The sequence below is a fragment of the Melampsora larici-populina genome, assembly GCF_000204055.1.
Source record: "Melampsora larici-populina 98AG31 unplaced genomic scaffold MELLAscaffold_76, whole genome shotgun sequence".
NCBI lineage: Eukaryota > Fungi > Basidiomycota > Pucciniomycetes > Pucciniales > Melampsoraceae > Melampsora > Melampsora laricis-populina.
In genome coordinates, this window is record NW_006768840.1 from 20082 (window position 1) to 38917 (window position 18836).

General features: G+C 38.9%; 5 protein-coding genes across 5 annotated transcripts; 4 read left to right on the forward strand and 1 right to left on the reverse strand.

Annotated features, from left to right (window-relative positions):
• Positions 1-1443: 1443 nt before the first annotated feature.
• MELLADRAFT_68866 (uncharacterized protein) lies at positions 1444-2407 on the forward strand (the record flags this gene model as incomplete). The annotated part of the gene is made up of 2 exons (XM_007417619.1): positions 1444-2205; positions 2369-2407. 2 exons carry the CDS (start codon positions 1444-1446, stop codon positions 2405-2407), a joined length of 801 nt encoding a protein of 266 aa, XP_007417681.1.
• A 10822-nt stretch (positions 2408-13229) lies between these two features.
• Positions 13230-14341, forward strand: MELLADRAFT_75972 (uncharacterized protein; the record flags this gene model as incomplete). Its single annotated transcript, XM_007417628.1, has 5 exons — positions 13230-13385; positions 13515-13531; positions 13609-13853; positions 13932-13987; positions 14078-14341. 3 exons carry the CDS (start codon positions 13336-13338, stop codon positions 13845-13847), a joined length of 306 nt encoding a protein of 101 aa, XP_007417690.1.
• An 843-nt stretch (positions 14342-15184) lies between these two features.
• On the forward strand, positions 15185-15692 carry MELLADRAFT_94932 (uncharacterized protein; the record flags this gene model as incomplete). Its single annotated transcript, XM_007417633.1, has 3 exons — positions 15185-15234; positions 15352-15368; positions 15454-15692. 3 exons carry the CDS (start codon positions 15185-15187, stop codon positions 15690-15692), a joined length of 306 nt encoding a protein of 101 aa, XP_007417695.1.
• A 1445-nt stretch (positions 15693-17137) lies between these two features.
• MELLADRAFT_40482 (uncharacterized protein) lies at positions 17138-18002 on the forward strand (the record flags this gene model as incomplete). The annotated part of the gene is made up of 6 exons (XM_007417611.1): positions 17138-17173; positions 17259-17382; positions 17482-17511; positions 17592-17693; positions 17758-17785; positions 17846-18002. 6 exons carry the CDS (start codon positions 17138-17140, stop codon positions 18000-18002), a joined length of 477 nt encoding a protein of 158 aa, XP_007417673.1.
• Positions 18003-18111: 109 nt separating this feature from the next.
• On the reverse strand, positions 18112-18720 carry MELLADRAFT_73463 (uncharacterized protein; the record flags this gene model as incomplete). Its single annotated transcript, XM_007417625.1, has 1 exon — positions 18112-18720. The coding sequence occupies one exon, from the start codon at positions 18648-18650 to the stop codon at positions 18438-18440; it is 213 nt and encodes a 70-aa protein (XP_007417687.1).
• Positions 18721-18836: the final 116 nt, after the last annotated feature.

An 18836-nucleotide genomic window follows, 5' to 3' on the forward strand; every position in this document is an offset into this window, starting at 1 on the left:
TTTCTCTCTAATTTTGATTTTTTTATATCGATCTTCGTTTGCTAGTAGTGAATTTAGCCGACCTAAATCATGAACTACCTCAGCTAACTCAAGCTCATCTGGAAGACGATTTGAACCGAGGTCAACGGGAGCTTTCATTCGCTACCGACTTCAATTTCACTAGTAGCTCGGTTGCTACAACCCCGTCTCACCAAACCGAGTCATCAGCTGCGACTCCTCAGCCTCAACGGTTCCAAACAGCGGACCCTTGGGACTTTGAACGACCTCGCAGCCCTACCGAAAGCGTCTTGGACTTTATTTTAGAAAGAAGTCCGATCAAGAAGATACCTCCAACTGAATTTCGATTCACTACTCAAAGATTCGAAAGTAAGTCAACACGTTGTGTTCTCTATCATTTTCATTAAGAAGAGTAAGAATCTAACAGAGTTGTACTGTTACTCTCTTTTTCTCCTTAGCATCGACTACAAACGAAACTCAAAGTAAGCAATAGACTCATTTGCTTTTCTACTTTACTTGTTATAAACTGAGAAGTTTATTCTTTTTTGCTGTTATCGTAATTTCTTTCTGATGGCTGATTGGAATCCACCACCGCATCCTCGCAGTCGAAAGGAACCAGAGCGATATGGCAACCTCCAACCCACCAGCAGCAGCCGGCCCGGGACCGATGGAGCAAGATTGAGAGTTGGGTCCAGGACCGGATCAACAGCCAGCGGTAAGCAAAGGTCAAACGAAAGCAGAGGTAAGCTTCCAGTTACCAACCAACCTTTGACAAAAGACCTAGCTGACACAACTTCAACTACAGGAGTTGGCCGAGTACAACTACCTGTGGCAGGATCTTCGAGCCCAGTACTTGAAATGGGAACGAGGCCGAACAATCCTCAGCGACGTGAGCAAGCGCAAGATGCTTCTGAAGCAATCGGTCCTCGAGGGCAGGAAAGCCAGGAAAGCCTTGGAGAAGGATCACGAGGTGAGCGAGGAGGATTTCAAGGAGCAGATGAGAGGCTGGTTCATCAACGGGACCACAAGATGGAATCCCTGCGAACAGTCGATCAAAATCTTCGGTCTGAGAGCAGACGAACCGGAAGCTCAGCAGCCAACGACGGCCACGAACCAGCAGTCGACCTCGCATCCGAACTCACACCAAGGGCATTCGGCCCATTACTACAATCACAGTCGGTCGAACACAAGCCGGAACGACTTTCAAGCTTATTTTTGGGCCCAAGTGGAAGTGGGCAAGGGCCTACAGCCGACCCCTCATCACTTTCATTGGGGCCGTTCCTCGAAAAACTTCAGAGGACAAGGAGGCCGGGGGAAAAAGAACTAGCCCTTTTGAGTACTCAAGAACGAGTGATTCTGCGTAAGTTTTCTGAAATTACTCAGAGTGAATTCATCCTGCCTATGATGACTGAACTGACAAATTACCTTGGTCATTTTGAACAACAGATGAATGCTTCACAAGACTTCAATCAATCATTTAGGGAATTTTTAAAAGTTTTTAATGGTAACTTAGAGATTTTAGATAAAAATCTCAAAGATTTTCACTCAGACTCATATTCAAAATTTTCAGAAATTTTAAAAAAAGAAGTTCATATTTTAGAAGTTGTTGATGCTCAATACAAAGAGCTTTATAGAATTACCAGGCAAGATAATAAAGATCTTTCCAGTCTAGATAAAAAAATTGTTTCCTTTTTAAATCAATTTCCTTTAGAATCATTGAATCAATTTTTAGAGAAAAATTTTACATCTACTTTGTCTTTGAGTGATATCAATGAAAATCTTTTAGATTTTAAAGCTTCTTTGAACGAGTTTTGTGAGAACCGTGAGAGTGAGAAACCAAGTGTGGTCCAGAATGATCTAGTTATGACCACACTTATTGAAAATCTTCATGAAAAATTGATCCAAAAACTTGAGAACAAACTTTATCAGGATACTAGTTCAAGTGATGAAATCAATAAATTCCTCCAAGACCAAAACCTTGCCGTTGAAAATGAAAAAATTCAACGGAGCAATTTTCAAGATTTTCTCACTAAGAGTGTAGAAGAAATTAAAGAAAATCAAACACAGTTTGAAAATTCTACTAATAGTAAATTAGATAGGATTGAAAACATGTTGCGGAAGCTGACAAATGACAATCAGCGAGACGTAGAACATGTTCAGGAACCAGTACAAAGCAGTACCTTACCTAGGAACAGAGTTGGATCAATGGTGAGAAATTTTGAAGGTATTAGCCAAACTCCGATGCAAGGAGGTTCAACTCAAAATGTCAGAAGTGTACCTCCTCACCTTGACAGGCAGGATAACGGACTAAGGTTCAGAGCGGAAACTACCCCGAACCTTGGAAACAATCCCTTCTTTCCCCAAAACGTAGGTCAAAGCACTATGTTGCAACCGGACAATTCAATGGTAGATTTAGAAACAACCACGGAACTGTTCCGTCAAGCATCAATCAAAAAGGAACTCAGGAAAGAATACCCTAACGTCAAGGATTGGCCTACGTTCAGCGGTGAAGGTGAGTACAATCACCAAGAGTTCATTGATTGGGTTGACGCAGTACCAGTGCGCCTACAAATGCCAGATATCTTGATCACATCAAAGTTATCAATTGTATTTACTGGGGTGGCCCGTCAATGGGTTATGGACGTCATGAAAGAAGATGGCGCGCATAATAAGACCTGGGAAGAATGGAAAGAAGCTATTCAAACCAGGTTTGGTAATTCTCAATGGAGATCTTCAATGGAAAGATTGTTTATGAGGGATAAATTCAGGCCAGAGATCCATTCTGATTGTGTCAAATGGGCTACAAGACAGCAACAGAGGTTTAGATCATTCAGACCACATGCAAACTCATCTGAAGTAGCTGAAAAAGTACTTTGGCAGCTACCCAGCACAATCCAAATCCCAGTTCAGAATAGAATTGGCCCAGATAGCAACTGGACAGATTTCATTTTAGCTTTTGAAGATATTGCAAAAAGTTTGACGCCTGTTAGACGCACACAGACATACAAGTCAAATTTTCAGCCAAAAACTCATGAAAGAGAACAACAAGTGAGTAGCACCAAAGCTCAACCTTCTACGTCTGAGAGAAAAGCCAGTAGATCCTGCAACAACTGCGGTAGCACAGATCCTAAACATGTTTGGAGAACGTGTAAAGGAAAGGGCAAAGCTATCAATGCGGTTGAAGCAGATGAAGAAGACCAAGCTTATGATGACGAAGAAGCAGGCGCTCCAATGGAATTTGTAGAATACGCTGATAGTATAGCTGATTCAGAGTCACGGCACTCAGCTGACCTGAATGTTGCAGCAATAGAAAGTACCTTTGATGGTGAAGTTGACATATCACAAGTCCAAGCTGAAGCAGAAATGCCAATTATTACACCTATGGAAGAAAGTAATAAACAAATCTCAGACGCCAAACTGATCAGGTGTAAACCGGCCTCAGGCAAAGCACATACAATTGGATTTCACAGTTTGACTCGAGTCATTGTAAATGGTCAAGACGCAGAATTGTTACTTGACAGTGGAGCATCTTGCTCTGTGGTGGGGAACCACTACTTAAATAACTTTATTCCAGACTGGAAATTGAAGTTAATGCCTTGCAATAACAACATGAAATTTTCCGGTTGTAGTGGAAGTTTGTTTCCACTAGGAATTATAAAACTTGAAGTTTTATTTCCGCATAAACAAGGTGGCATTCGAATAGAAGCCGAATTTGTGGTTATGGAAAATTCCCACACCAAGTATTTCATACTGGGGGATGAACACTTGTCTATGTACGGAATTGATATCTTTCATAGCAAAGACAAATTCTTCACATTTGGTAATGATGTAAAGAAAAAGAAGTTTGGTTTACCACTTCAAAGACCAATTCTTTCAGGTTTACAAGTCAAGAAAGAGAAAATCAATGAACTTGATAATGAACAACCTGAAGTAGAGAAAATCTCGTGTAAGAAGAAAGATGACTTGACACCTAAAATCAATGAAGCAAAGTTTAGTCCCAAACTTTCAAAAGAGGAAAAGGATGCATTTGTTAACCTTATTCTCCAGTACAAAGATGAGTTTGGATTGGGTGAAAAAGAATTAGGTACTATTGAAAAGCATCAAGTAAGCATCAAACTTACAATTGAAAAACCCTACCCTCCAATATTGAGGAAAGCTGCCTATCCGGCTAGTCCTAGAAATCAGGTAGAAATTGAAAAACCCATAGACAAACTTCTTAGACTAGGTGTAATGAGGAAAGTAGGGAGTTCTGAAGAAGTTGATGTGACCACACCAATCATCATAGCCTGGCACAACGGCAAATCACGCTTATGCGGAGACTTTCGAGCTCTAAACACGTACACAGAGCCTGATAGATATCCTTTACCCAGAACTGAACATGTCTTGCTTAATTTAGGAAAAGCAAAATTCATCACACTGATGGACGCATTGAAAGGTTTCCACCAAATGATAGTAGAACTGGCAAGCAGAAGATATCTCAGAATAATCTGTCATATGGGAATATTCGAGTTCGTGAGAATGCCGTTTGGAATAAAAAATGCGCCTGCCTTCTTTCAAAGAATGATGGACATTGAGTTCAACAAAGAATTGCGAGAAGGATGGTTAAAAATCTTCATTGATGATATAATCATTTTTCATGATGATTTCAACGAACATCTCAAAGGACTGGAGATTGTCTTGAAAAGAGTCAAAGCCATGGGAATGACAATTTCATTGAAGAAGTCAAATTTTGGTTTTGATGAAGTTAAAGCTTTGGGGCACTTGGTATGAGGATTATGGATAGCAGTGGATCAGAATAAAACTGCTGCAGTTATGAATAAACCTCCGCCCAAAAACATCAAAGAGATGCAGTGTTTTCTTGGGTTTGCAAGTTACTATAGAAATTTCCTACCAGACTACGGGAAAATTGCAAATTGTCTTTATAAGCTGACATCCAATGGTGTTGCCTTTGAAATGACAAAACAAAGGTTGGAAGCTTGGAATCAAATTAGAAAAATGATAACAGAAGCACCAGTTCTGTTACAACCAGACTTCACAAAACCTTTCAAGCTATACGTAGATGCTTCATTTGAAGGTTTAGGTGCTGCATTACACCAAGTCCAAATTGTGGATGGCAAATCTAGAGAAGGACCTATAGTTTTCATATCTCGACAATTAAAAGATAGTGAAACTAGGTATGGTTCACCACAGCTAGAAGCGTTAGCTCTGGTGTGGGCTCTAGAAAAATTGCACTATTACTTGGATGGTGTGTACTTCGAAGTCATTATGGACTGTACCGGAGTAAGGTCACTCATGAATATCAAAACACCCAACAGACACATGTTGAGATGGATGTTAGCTATTCAGGAGTACAGACCTTATATGACCATAACTCACAGACCGGGTAAAATGCATAACAATGCGGATGGTCTAAGTAGAATGGCACTGCCGAATGACAGCAGCAATCCAGCCTGGGATCCTGAGGACGCAGAGATTGATATACCAGTGACGGGTATCAGCCTTTCAGAATTGAGTGACGAGTTCTTTTCCGAAATCAAAGAAAGTTACAAGTCAGATCCCAATACGCTAAAGCTTGTCAAACTTTTGTCAAAAGACAAAGCAGATTTGAGTCTTGCAACCACTTTAGAATCACCGTGGAGAGGTTATTACGCAGAAGGTAAAATCTCATTGCAATCAGGTTTGTTATATTTCAGAGAAAAGCATACATCAGTTGTAGTTTTAGTGTCAAAAATTCATAAGGAGCAGATACTACAAGTATGTCATGATGAGTTCCTTTCTGGTCACTTATCAGCAGATAGGACTCTTGAGAGAATTCATACCACAGCTTGGTGGATAAGATGGAAGCTTGATGCTGAGGAGTACGTAGCTAGCTGTGATAGATGTCAAAAAGCAAACAAAGCTACGGGCAAAAGATTTGGACTACTTCAGCAAATTGAAGCACCAACTTATCCATGGCAGATTATCAATATGGACTTTGTAACAGGTTTACCACCAGCAGGTATTGATAACTATAATGCTTGTCTTGTAGTAGTAGATAGATTCTCCAGGCGAACTAGATTCTTACCGTGCTATAAAGAATCGTCGGCAATGGATATTGCACTGCTTTTTTGGGAAAGATTGATCTCCGATGTTGGTTTACCAAGGGTAATAATCAGTGATAGAGATCCCAAATTTACGTCAGAATTTTGGAAAAGTCTTTTTAAACTCATGGGTACTAAATTAGCCTTCTCTACAGCCTATCATCCTCAAACTGATGGTTTAAGTGAAAGAAATATAGGTACATTTGAGGATTTAGTTAGGCGGTACTGTGCTTTTGGTCTTGAATTTAAAGACAAAGACGGTTATACCCATGATTGGGTAAGCTTATTACCTGCTCTAGAAATAGCTTACAACAGTAGTGTGCATAGTACTACAAAGAAATCACCTTTCGAAGTAGAAAGAGGGTATTGTCCACGACTGCCAAAGGACAAATTTAAAACCCGAGATGTAGAAATTCATCCTACATCTTTATCTTTTGCATCTATGATCAGCAAAGCAAGAGAGTTTGCTGCCAATTGTATCAGAGAATCAGAAGAATACAATAAAGACAGATGGGATAAGACCCATAGAGAACCTAATTTTAAAGTTGGAGATCAAGTGCTGTTGTCAACAACAAACTTTAACAATATGGAAGGATCCAAAAAACTTAGAGATCTGTTTGTAGGACCTTTTGTCATATCAAAACTAGTAGGACCAAACGCAGTAGAGCTTATACTGACGGGGGAGATGGAAAGAAAACACCCTGTGTTCCCAGTCTCTCTCATAAAGAAGTATAACTTGCCGGATGAAAATAGATTTCACCAAAAAGTCAGTACAGTCTTGCCAACCTTTACTCCAGACACTGAAAAGAAATTTCTCAAGATATTGAGGGAAAAGAGAGTAAAGGATAAAAATAATAAAGATATTAAATTATATCTAGTAAGATATAAAAACCAAGGTGCTGATGCAGACGAATGGTTACCAGAGGATAAAGTGCCTAATGGTAAGGTCACTTTGAGAGCGTACAGAGCATCAAAAAGAGATCATAAAACTTGAGAAGGTGTATGACCTCTTCTGATGGTGGGGAATGTCAGCCCTGAGTACTAAACCAGCGTACCAATGGGCGACAAATATATTAAAAACCTTAAAAACAGCAATTACAACTCAAGGCTCAGTTTCAAGAGTCAAGTTACATATGATTTGGCATATGTAACATGTGCAAAACTCACATCAAAGAGTGTGTACGTACACAACTTTGATGTGAACCAAAACTACATATATTTCACAGACGTAACACATATGTAACAAGTGAAATATACTTATAACCCAATAGTAACCGTGTTACTTTAATTAACCTAACCTTAGAACCACAATTTGTGCGCACTTGTAGTCCAAAGATTCTCAAGGTTCAGACTATATAAACCCTGAAGATCACACCAGCTTTTGAATCATCACATTAACATTCAACAACTTTACAAATTGCTCATTTCATCTTCATAGAACTTTTAAACTTTGTCTAACATCTACAAACTTTAAAAGCCTGATTCTACGAACTTTGAATCTTCAACCTTGTGTCTTGTTGACTTTATTGTGTGCGCATCAAAACTTCGTTTCTATCTGATTAGACTCTACAATCAGTTAGTTTTGTAATATCCATTTGGTGGAATTACGTATAAGGAAGTAGTCCTTGAGTAAGGCTTATATCAGATCAGGGATTTATCTGATATAAGAAACTCTAAATCTACGGGGAACCTCTATTAGTCAGAGTTTAAAGTTCCTGGTGTTAAGATAGACTTTAACACCTCCTTTATTGATCATTCTTTGTACAAGAAGTGACTCATTTTAGGCTTGAGAACTGCGCGTCAGTGGCTCTATTTTAATTGTTGCAAATAAGAACAATTACCCAAAATCCCTGGGCGTGAAATCCTTTGTTAAAAGGTCATTTAACTGGAGTCTTTACTTGTTTATTACAAGTAAAGCTTCTACGCCCGCGTCTTCACATACTCCAACTCGTGGATTGTAATCCCCACGAGTCTAGTAGAAGTTTGTTTAAACTTCTATCTCCTTTTTATTGACTCTACTAGCCCAACAGACGCTAGTAGGCTCACACGCCCCATCTAGAAACTCTTCTTTCATTGTTGTCAGAAATCAATTTGCCAAGTCTGGCTGTTCCCCAAAAGGTAAAAAGTGCTACAGTTAACATGGCCAATCCTTGCTCTCCTTCATCAGGGAGGACTTTCAGCCAAACAACTAGATCTGCAACTAGCACCACCATAGGTTTCTTATCTGCTTCTACTACAGCCATTGTATGATCTATTGGTAGATTTTGCAATCGTTGTGTTGTCACCGGATTTAACGTAAAGGTCAAAAACTCGAAAAAACCCTTCTGAGATTGATAACTCTACTGCCCATTGGTCCAATCTAGCACAAAAACAATTGAGTTAGTCTGAGAGTGTCATGATTTTGAGGTTTAGTTCAGAAGTTAAATCTGGCAACAACAAAACTTTTCAAAAATCTGCCGATAGATCTTACACAGACCCCAGCTACTAGGCTCTGGTAGGCCAGAGATTACCATGGCTTCATGAGAGATTCATGAAAGATTCAGAAAGATTTTAAATTGACTTCAACATAATATCATATGGGGCCATTTGCCTGTCCGACCACCAAAATTCTGATGTCATCATATGATGTCATAAATCTGTACACACCTGCTCCTTTATTTGCAGATCAAGAATATATAGTCTATTAAACTTTATCATGTAAATTGACTGAGTTATTGAGGTTTGAAAAAATCACAGATAAAAAATACTATTTTTGTACTATATATAAGACTGGGATCTTGGATATCTTAAATCTTTATGAATATACATATAAAATAAATTTTATATTCCACTGTACAATACATGTTCCTACATCTTTTATTTTTGCAGCCTTTGTCTAAAAGGCATATTTCTATATGTAATTGTGAATTCTACATGAGCAGTCCAATCTTTCCCTGATTTGTTGATTCTAGGAAGGATATGAATAAATTGATGGCAGAAACTTTTGGAAATTATTATTTACATGCATATCAGTCTATTTGGGCCTAATTTGGGCCCTACATTTTATCACAATTTGCCTCGAGGTCAAAGAACTTCAGAAAATCCAACTTCTGTATATAATGCACAATTACATATAAAAATACTACCCATAGACAAAGGCTGTAGGAAACAGAAATGTGGAGAAACAAAGTGCGGAAATTATTATCAAATTTAATGTATATGTATATTGACAAAGATTGACGATATTCAAGATCCAAGTCTTATATGTAGTACAAAAATAGTATTTTTTATCTGTGATTTTTTTTCAAACCTCAATAACTCGGTCAATTTACATGATAAAGTTTAATAGACTATATATTCATGATCTGCAAACACAGGAGCAGGTGTGTACAGATTTATGACATCATATGATGACATCAGAATTTTGGTGGTCAGACAGGCAAATGGCCCCATATGATATTATGTTGAAGTCAATTTGAAATCTTTCTGAATCTTTCGTGAATCTTTCATGGAGTCAGTGGTAGGCTCTGGCCTGCCAGAGCCTAGTAGATGGGGGCTGTGTTACAACGGCTGTAATTCGGCCTCTATCATCCTTGAGGCTCTAAGTAGTGTCTTAACCATGGTGTCAACAACAGAGGGATATTTCACATCATGAAAAAGATGCCAGGCCTTGAGTCCTGCTGCTTGAGCTTTTAAAGTCGTGTATGTTATCAATTTGTCCTCTTTTGCTGATTTGACATTTTTCCTTGACACCCATACTACAAATTGCTTGATTAAGATGGGGGAAATTGGTATGAACTTGTTGATGTTCTTCTTTGCTGCAAATCTAAATAGTTTGATAACTCCAGAATTATAGTTTTGTAAAGTACCATCTCCCCATGATGCTGTGCATCAAACTCTGAGTCATACACACCTAAAGTGGTTTGCTTGAAAATTCCAAATGGTTTTGTCACTCTCTTTAAGTTTGAATCAGTAAGATTGATTGGCTTCTCTGATTTCCTCATCTTCAACTTGATTAGAAAGGAAATGTGACTACTCCCAACACTGCCACTATACTATACAGTACTGTGATACTGTAATATAGTACTGAAAACTCAGTACTATACTACAGTATCAAGTACAGTATAGTCAAGAGGGAAAAGCACCTATTTTTGGATCGATCATCAATCCAGTCTGCAATACACATGCAACAAAACCCCATAGATCCTAAAAGAATATCAATCGATCAATCCATCAAGCATTTAATCAATCATTTGAATCATCACACAAAGCAAATCACAAACAAATGAACATCAAATCAAAATTAAAACTGAATCAAATTCAAAATCCAAATCAAATCAACAATGAATCAAAAACACATCTAGTCTGAATCAAAATCAAAGCAAAATACAAAATAGAATTCAAATCAAGTTTTGATTTCAGTCTTGAGTTCAAGATGGAATCAAAAGGATTGAAAAAGGAAATCAGTTCAAGCTTCAAATCAAATTAAAGCTCAAAAACAAACAATCAATAAAGCAATCGAGAGACCTTTGCTGATTGAGGCCTCTCAATCTGCTCACATCCCCCATTAAATATCTCTCAAGTTCTTCAGCTCATCACTTTTGATGTACAACTCAGTCAAAAACATGGCCAATCCTATCTCTTTTGTAGTACTAACCAGTCTGGAATGTCTTACTTTTTATTGAAATACTTGAAATCAACAAGATATCATCTTGTTTTTCATGTTGGATTCCAACTATAGACAAGCTAAGAAGAAAATGAAAAAATCAAATTTGATTTCATCTATTGTGGTATCCTGATAAGGGGGAAACTTTGCTGGGTTCTTCTTTATTCTTAGTGCCAATGAATCTTACAATAAGAACAATCAATAGAAAACAATTGAACAAGATCATGTTTGCTGTTTAATCTCCATAACACTCGCAAAGTTGTGTCTACATCATTCAAATTGTTATGTGAGTTGGAAAACCAGGCATTCTTGTCAAAACCGATATTTTATCTTTTTCTTGTTGCTGACTGCTTGTTTCAACTTTGACCAAAAGAGATTTTTTATTGTAAGGAGTTGTAGTTAAGGTGATACATAGTGCTATACTGGTATAGTATAGTATAGTGGCAGTGTTGCTACTCCTCCTGAGGGTCTGCTTGTAATTCAGGTGGGAAGACTTGTTTAAGTAGATGTCAAAGATCCATTAAAGGGACGTCAACCAAAACTTCCTGATAAAACTCTAGCACAGCCCCCAACTACTGGTCACTGGCAGCCAAGTGCACCCCATGTTTTCAAGATAATTTCAAGATATTTTCAAAATAACATGTGTCTGCTATCAAGATGTTATGGGTCAGTTACCAACAAAATATGTGATACCACCAAAATTGAAATGATGTCATATGTTATCATAAATCTGTACCAAACTTCTCCTGTGTTTTCCCACCAAGAATATATACACCACGGGTCAACTCTTTGACAGGCCTGATATTGACTCAATCTACAAATTTTTGATATTGGATTGATATTGAGTTCAGATTGGTTCAATATCAAGACCTGTGATTAGACTCCGCTGACAGCCAGCCAACGGAGTTCTGGCGGCTGTGCAATCCTTCCTCACACCTGCTGGGGCTGGTGAGGGCTGGTGATACTGAGATAAAATTGATATCAATAATTTGTATATCAAATCGATATGGAATTGATATCAAATCGACATCGGGCCAGATGACCTTGAATTGATATCAGCACTGACCCGTGGTGTAGTCTCTTAACCTTTATTTAACCTTTATGATGTGAATGTCTCTTAACCTTTATTTAACCTTTATGATGTGAATGGACTACGTTATTGAGGGTTGAAAAAAATCACAGATACAAAATACTATTTTTGACTTCCTCTCAATCAACCCCCTTGCCCATTCAAACTGGAGCTACCTGTGCCCATTCTCACCAGATCTATCTATTCAGATTTTGCATACAGTTGTTCTCAGAAATGTTGGAAAAATGCAAAATCTTGAGCTGAGCTCAGGGCCCGTGCGCTGAGCAGTGACATGCAGATACAAACACTGACAAAAACTTTGATTTTGACAGGTATCTCAAGATGAAAATTTGATTACTTTCCATCATACCTTGATGACCACACTACTATCTTGCCAATGGCCAGGCTAACGGACTGATATTTTCAGAAAAATGGTCAAAACCTATGATCCCATGGTTAAGGGATTGTAACACGAGCTGAGGATCAGAGAAAGGATGCCATGGAGAGGACACAGGGGAGTTGAGGTTGGTGAAAGGGACACTGATCTCCACTCGACAGCTGCCATGACTTTTTCTGTGACACATGTCATCAAAAAGTCGCCTCGTCGGGACCACGACCTCAGCTCGAAATGTTGGATTTTTCCAACATTTCTGAGAACGACTGTACCTTGCTCTAAGTTTTCTCAAGAAAGAGAGAAAGATTTGGAGATTTGCAATTTGGTGACTGTATTTTTGGAAACAAAATTTAAATTAAAAAGGACATAATTTTTTTCTTTTTCAAGAGGATTAATAATTGATCAATGAACTTTGTTCAAAGACCAAAGTTGTTCATCTAGATGTTCTGAAGATTTTGCTCTCCTCAGAAACTCTGTATTGTGTTAACTACAGAAGATGCAAGGCTGTAGAAGAGCAGGGTCTTTTGGGTCCCTGCTTGCACACCAAAACTAGCTGATAAGTCACAAGTCCCTCTCCAGTGCACCAAGCTTGCAAAGGTAAGAAAGCCCCTGTGAGTTCGGGACTTGTGTTAAGTTAGATTCTCCTGCTAGATTTTTGCTACCTCTTGACACCAAAAAGCTTGACCCATGGGCAAAAGAGACTCTGAACCTACATAGATTTGCAAACAAGACATAAACACGTTTCATGTAAACATTCTGCTCGGAGTTGAGATTTAGCTTTGAAGCTCGAGGATATCTAAGCTTTGATGAGGACCGCTGTATCGTAAGGGAATCTGTTGAAAGGAGTCGTGATGGATCAGCACCTATCAGCACCCACTTGTTTGTTTCAATGAGGACTTGATCAGGAAGAGCAACGGAAAGCCACTGTAGAGTCAACTCAGACGCATGCAGAATTGTACAACAAGGAACAAAGATGACATCACACTTCTTCCGGGGTCGGATATGACGACATGCATGATGAAATTTGATAACCATATGTAGTACAATGTGAACATAACTAGATAAAGAAGTCAACCATCCCTTTTAACGACAACAACCCAATATCCCATCTGAAGTACAAGATAAATCCATCCCTTCTCAAATCGCAAGAATGACTTCGCAAGCAATCAAGAATAAAGTTGAGGATGCGATCAGTGATCAGTTTGAGCACCATTTCTCTACTATTCTTCTTTCTGTATCTTGAATCGACGCCCGATCAGCTCTTTGTTCTGATTAAGTTGACCATATTTTTCTGTCTGTTTCCTTCTACCTCTTATTCTCATCCAATAGCGCGATCATAGTATTCTGTGAGTTCATCAATCTTCAAGCCGATCGCGGTATTTCGTATTTTATCCTTGAATTAATTCTTTTATATCTCGACTAGCCAAGAGCCATTGTCCGTATTGCAATTCGACCAAGAAAACTTTCAAAGAATTCAACCAGGAAATCCACGTTGTCGAGCTCGATCAATGTGAAGATGGTGCAGAGCAGCAAGCTTATCTGAAGACTAAGACTGGTCAAGGCACTGTACCCAATATCTTCATTCATAAGACTCATATTGGAGGTAACTCGGACTTGCAACAACTCAAAGAAAAGGGAGAGCTACGTAACTTGTTCCGTTGAAAGAATGTAAGTGAAGGAACATCGTTCTCTTCCTCTCTCTCACACTACATGAACTACGCCCTTATCCATCATCATTTTTGCCAGTCTCTCTTCGGACGAACTGCCTGGACCGATGGGGTTTGGTTTTGTAGCTTATCAAGGTAGCATTTTGTACTTCTCATCTGATGCCACCGAATCTGATAGAGGCTGACGATGTGATTATTCTTTTGTAACATCACTTGCATGTACAGTCAACTCTCTCTAATGGCATACAGTTTGGCGGGCAGTTTTCTTATGCATTTAGAGGAATATGCCTTTACAAATCTTGTTTTGGCTGGCAAATCTCATTTTGGCGGGAAAAAACTCCGTAAAAACCTATGCATTTAGAGGGATTATGCCCATAAAAGGTATGCCTTTATGGAGAGTTGACTGTATCTTGTAATTGTATTCACATAAAGAGTTCTGTAGACCACACCTTGGCACGTAAACAAATCATTACTCGTTTGCTCTGTTCAAGATGTATCACAAACTCTTCTTTGGTTATCTTAGGATCTAAATGATTTTTTACTGCAACTATTCATGTCTTGATATCAACGGAACAAAACAGAACCCCACCCTCAATAAAGTTGCCCACTATTGATTATCGTTTTAAGTGAAAAATGGAGGAGCCATAGGAAAGAAGCCCGTATGATATTGTATCACAGCACAACAGCCAATGTGCTGATAACAAGGGTGTTGTACGCAAAAATGGTTATCATTTTTTTCAAGAATGCGTTTTTTCCGGAGGTGACACCATTTCATGCAACATGAAAGCCTATAGAGGGATTCAAATGAGTAGATTGAAGATTGAAAACAATTACTTTTGATTTCCTTTCTGCTGGGCCCTACAAAAGAAGTCGCTAAAGGAGCTCCACAGCTTGGTGAAAGATTCGCTGTGATGAAAGATTAGCTGTGGAGCTACTCGCAGTACAAAGTTTCATATCATTTGTTCGCGAGTTTCAAGATATCCTCATTTTCAATAACTGAAACATCTCATAAATAAATCCCTGATCTGGATCTCATCCATCGATCATCGTAATCAACTATAGGGCCATCGAGTTTGTGTACTCGGATCGACTTACTCAGCCTGGCGGTGCGAAGTAATCCGCACGGAGATAGCACGAAGCGGTTCTCTCCTGTTCTTTCCGAATGGATATCCGATATATGACATTTGAAAGTATTGCGGGTGCATTGGGGACCGGGGTACACCGTCACCATTTAAACCCAGAGCTTAACCAATTCACCTCTTCAGACCACCGCGACCCATCAGGATATTCCATCTAAATAAATAGTTACTCATCCCTTTCCGAATCGCAAGAATGACTTCAGAAGAAATTAAGAAGAAAGTTGAGGATGCAATTAATGATCAGTTTGAGCAACCTCTTCTCCATGTTTTCTTTCTTAATCTTTGATCCTCAAGGGATTTGGCACTCCTCCCACAAAATTGACATTGTATTTTTCTATCCCTTTCGTTCTGACTCTATAGCGCGATCGTAGCATTCAGTGAGTACATCACTCTCGAAGGGACTCAACTTCTTTTCGTTTTTTCATCCTTTTGCTGATTTATCATAATCTACACTTCGCTTAGCCAAAAGCCATTGCCCGTATTGCAAGGCGACCAAGAAAACTTTCGAAGAATTAAATAAGGAGATTCATGTGGTTGAACTCGATCAATGCGAAGATGGAGCAGAAATTCAAGCTTATTTGAAGACTAAGACTGGTCAAGGAACTGTACCCAATATCTTCATTCATCAGAATCATATTGGAGGTAACTCGGACTTGCAAAAACTCAAAGAAGAGGGAGAGCTACTGAAGATGTTCCATTGAGAGAATGTGAGTGAACATTTCCCTGTTGTCGAGTATATGAAGCACATACTCATCAATCATTATTATTACCATAGTCTCTCTTTAGGCCAGCTGGTTCTACCAATAGGTCTTGTAAGAGGCTTACTATTTGATATATATTTCTCAAAGATCGGTTGCATTTATCCTTTCACTGTATCCGCATAAGAGTCCTGTAGGCCGTACCTTCACGCTCGGACCGATTGTTACTCGTGTGATCTTTTCAAGATGACTTACCATCTCTTCTCCAGTCATAGTAGCATTTTTTATGCTGAAACTGTAGACATGTTATGATGTCAGAGCAAAAAACGAGTTGTATTGAATTGGCCAATCTTGATGAGCTGTGTTGGCAATGTGGCCACTTTCTTCATGTCGTTGGTGAAGATATGAGTGTAGCGAGGGGACTAAGATTTTTGAGGTTTCGTATAATTACACAATATTTCCAATGGGGGGTTCAAATCTAAAAAAATAAAATGTTGCCTACAGACAGATTTTGCTCACAATTTGTGAAAGTTGAAAAACTGATAAATAACATTTTTTGCAATTCCTGGATCTCTAAAGTAGGTCAAACTGAAAAAATGCTTACGGCATTGTTGGCCTGCTTGAACCCCTCTAGCATTGTGTATACACCTTTGGCTTGGATGATTAGGACAGAAATGAATTCAATTGTGTAGGATAGGAGGGTGCCATCTGGCAAAGGGATGGGAGACATGATAGTGAGGCAACTTCTCCAGGCAAAAACGCCCACCCATTCCGTGCAGGATAATCATCCGTTACGAAGCCTTGGGCAGGTTTCTTTGAGTTTGGCCTTTTTTATCTTTTTATTTGATGTACCGCCTTGAAAGTGAGCAAGTACAATGCAGCAGAGTAGAGCAGAGCTGACCCGCGGATATCATTGATTGGTTATCTGATGCAGACCTCATCTGATGATGTCAGAACTCGAAAACCTTCACATTCCCATCTTACATATTTGTTCAACAACATCTCCTCATTGATTGTTAAACTGTTAAATCATATTCCCAGTCAAGCACCACGCAGTGAATGACTGGAAAGGGTGGTGGCAAGACATGCGAAGTTCAAGTTGAAGTTCACCGCCACAAGTCCTTAATACTACATAAGAGCTAGAGTATTTGAATTGGAAATTATAGTTTTGTAGAAAGTTCTTTTGCTTTTTGTCCACGTCGACAAATAAATCTGGTTCACAACCGCAGCTTAAGAGATTTAAAGTGTACCCTAATTAAATTTTAGAGATAACCATAGCCCTTTAAGCTTAAATTGTTTGATTTTCAGTTTACCTTCTTCTCTGTTTACCTCCTCATCTCATTTCTTTTGACTTCATTCAGAACTTCACATATATCATCCTCAACCAATTCATCTCAATCAAAAACTCAACTCAATCAACTTCTCTCAAAAGAAAATCGTCTTGAACAATGGCTTCTAAGCAGGCTCACAAACGACTCATGAAGGTGGGTGAAAACCCCATTTGAATCATAATCATATCTTCAGCGAACCTTTTCGTCTGACAGTCATCTCATGATAACGATTCTACAGGAACATGCCGATCTTAATAAGGCGCCTCCACCTTTTATCATTGCAAGACCCAAGGAATCTGATATCCTCGAATGGCATTACATCATTCGAGGTCCACCTGATACTCCTTACGAAGGTGGTGAATGTGAGTATGGTCTATTTGTATTTTCGCCTACAAGGATAACACATGACCGTCCTTACAAATTCAAAAAACTGACTTATTCTGATCAATCTCGATTACTAGTTTGGGGAACAGTCATATTTCCGGCGGATTGTCAGCCACTAGCTTTTCTCTTGTCATACCTTCCGTTCTGTATCAAGCGTTCTGAAACGATTCAGTTTTGTGATCAATAGATCCATTCAAACCACCAGGCATCAAGATGCTTACTCCTTCAGGTAGATTTCAGCCTGACCGAAAGATTTGCACAAGTATGAGTGATTATCACCCTGGATCTTGTGAGTTCATAATGTCAACTCGTTTTGTGATACATCCAGTCACTGATTCCGAATCATCTTCTAGGGAACCCTGCATGGAGCGTGGCTACTATGTAAGCTAGATCGCTACCTGCTTCAATGGACATGGGTACTGATCTATGAATCAATACTAGTCTCACTGGACTGCTGTCATTTATGGTTGGAGATGAGATGACAACTGGAAGTGTACGTTCAAGTGACGCTGACCGAAGGATTTATGCTAAACGATCACATGCATATAACATGTTGAGTCCCTTTGAAACTCATGGCCCCTTATCGATCACTTCTTAATCTTGTCTGATTCATCCTTGGCCAAACATCAAAATCACCTCCCTCGCTTTTCTCTTTCAAAAATAGTGCCCAACCTAAATTCCGGGCAATTTTTCCTGAATACCTCAATGCAGATCATGCTGTGGACTTACCCAATATGGGAGACCCAAAACCTAAACCAGCAGATTCCAGTCCAGAGAAAAAAGACAACCAAGCTACAACTACTCCGGAATCTACTACCGCTAGTACTACAGCATCAAACACTTCTACCACGCAACGTGCTAACAATGCAATTGAAGGACTTGGTGTCAAAGTCCAACAACGTCAATCACAGCTAGAGCAAACATCAAGACCGCTTCTCAAAGCAGCGGTGGCTGCATTAGGACTTTGGATGGTCTTGTCATGGTGGGTTAGTTAGAAGTGATTCACATATTGAAAGTCGCTTTTTTTCTTTGTTTAGGAGGTTGCATGAGACTTTTGAGTGCGTTTTTGTTTGTCAGATTGGCCTGTTGGGAAAAACCCTTGAGATATGTGTTGTTTGTATTGTGAAATATCTTTAGTCTGTTCTTTTTTTTTCCCTTCAGATGTAGTCAAAATAGGATCCACTACTTTCCTTTTTTTTCTTTTGTGATTTTTTTCTTCTTCTCTCTCTCTCTTTTGTTTTGTCATGATGAAGTGTTTGAGCAGCAAAAATTCCCTTTGAAAAAATTGAAATAAAAAAAATGTTTTGCAAATAGTACATGTGTTGAAATTTTTTGCTTTGTACTTCTAGATACTGTGATAGCTTTTTGTGTCTTGTTTTTGCTTTGATGAGTTCAGGGAGGTTTTGGTGGTGATGGATAAGAAACATTGATG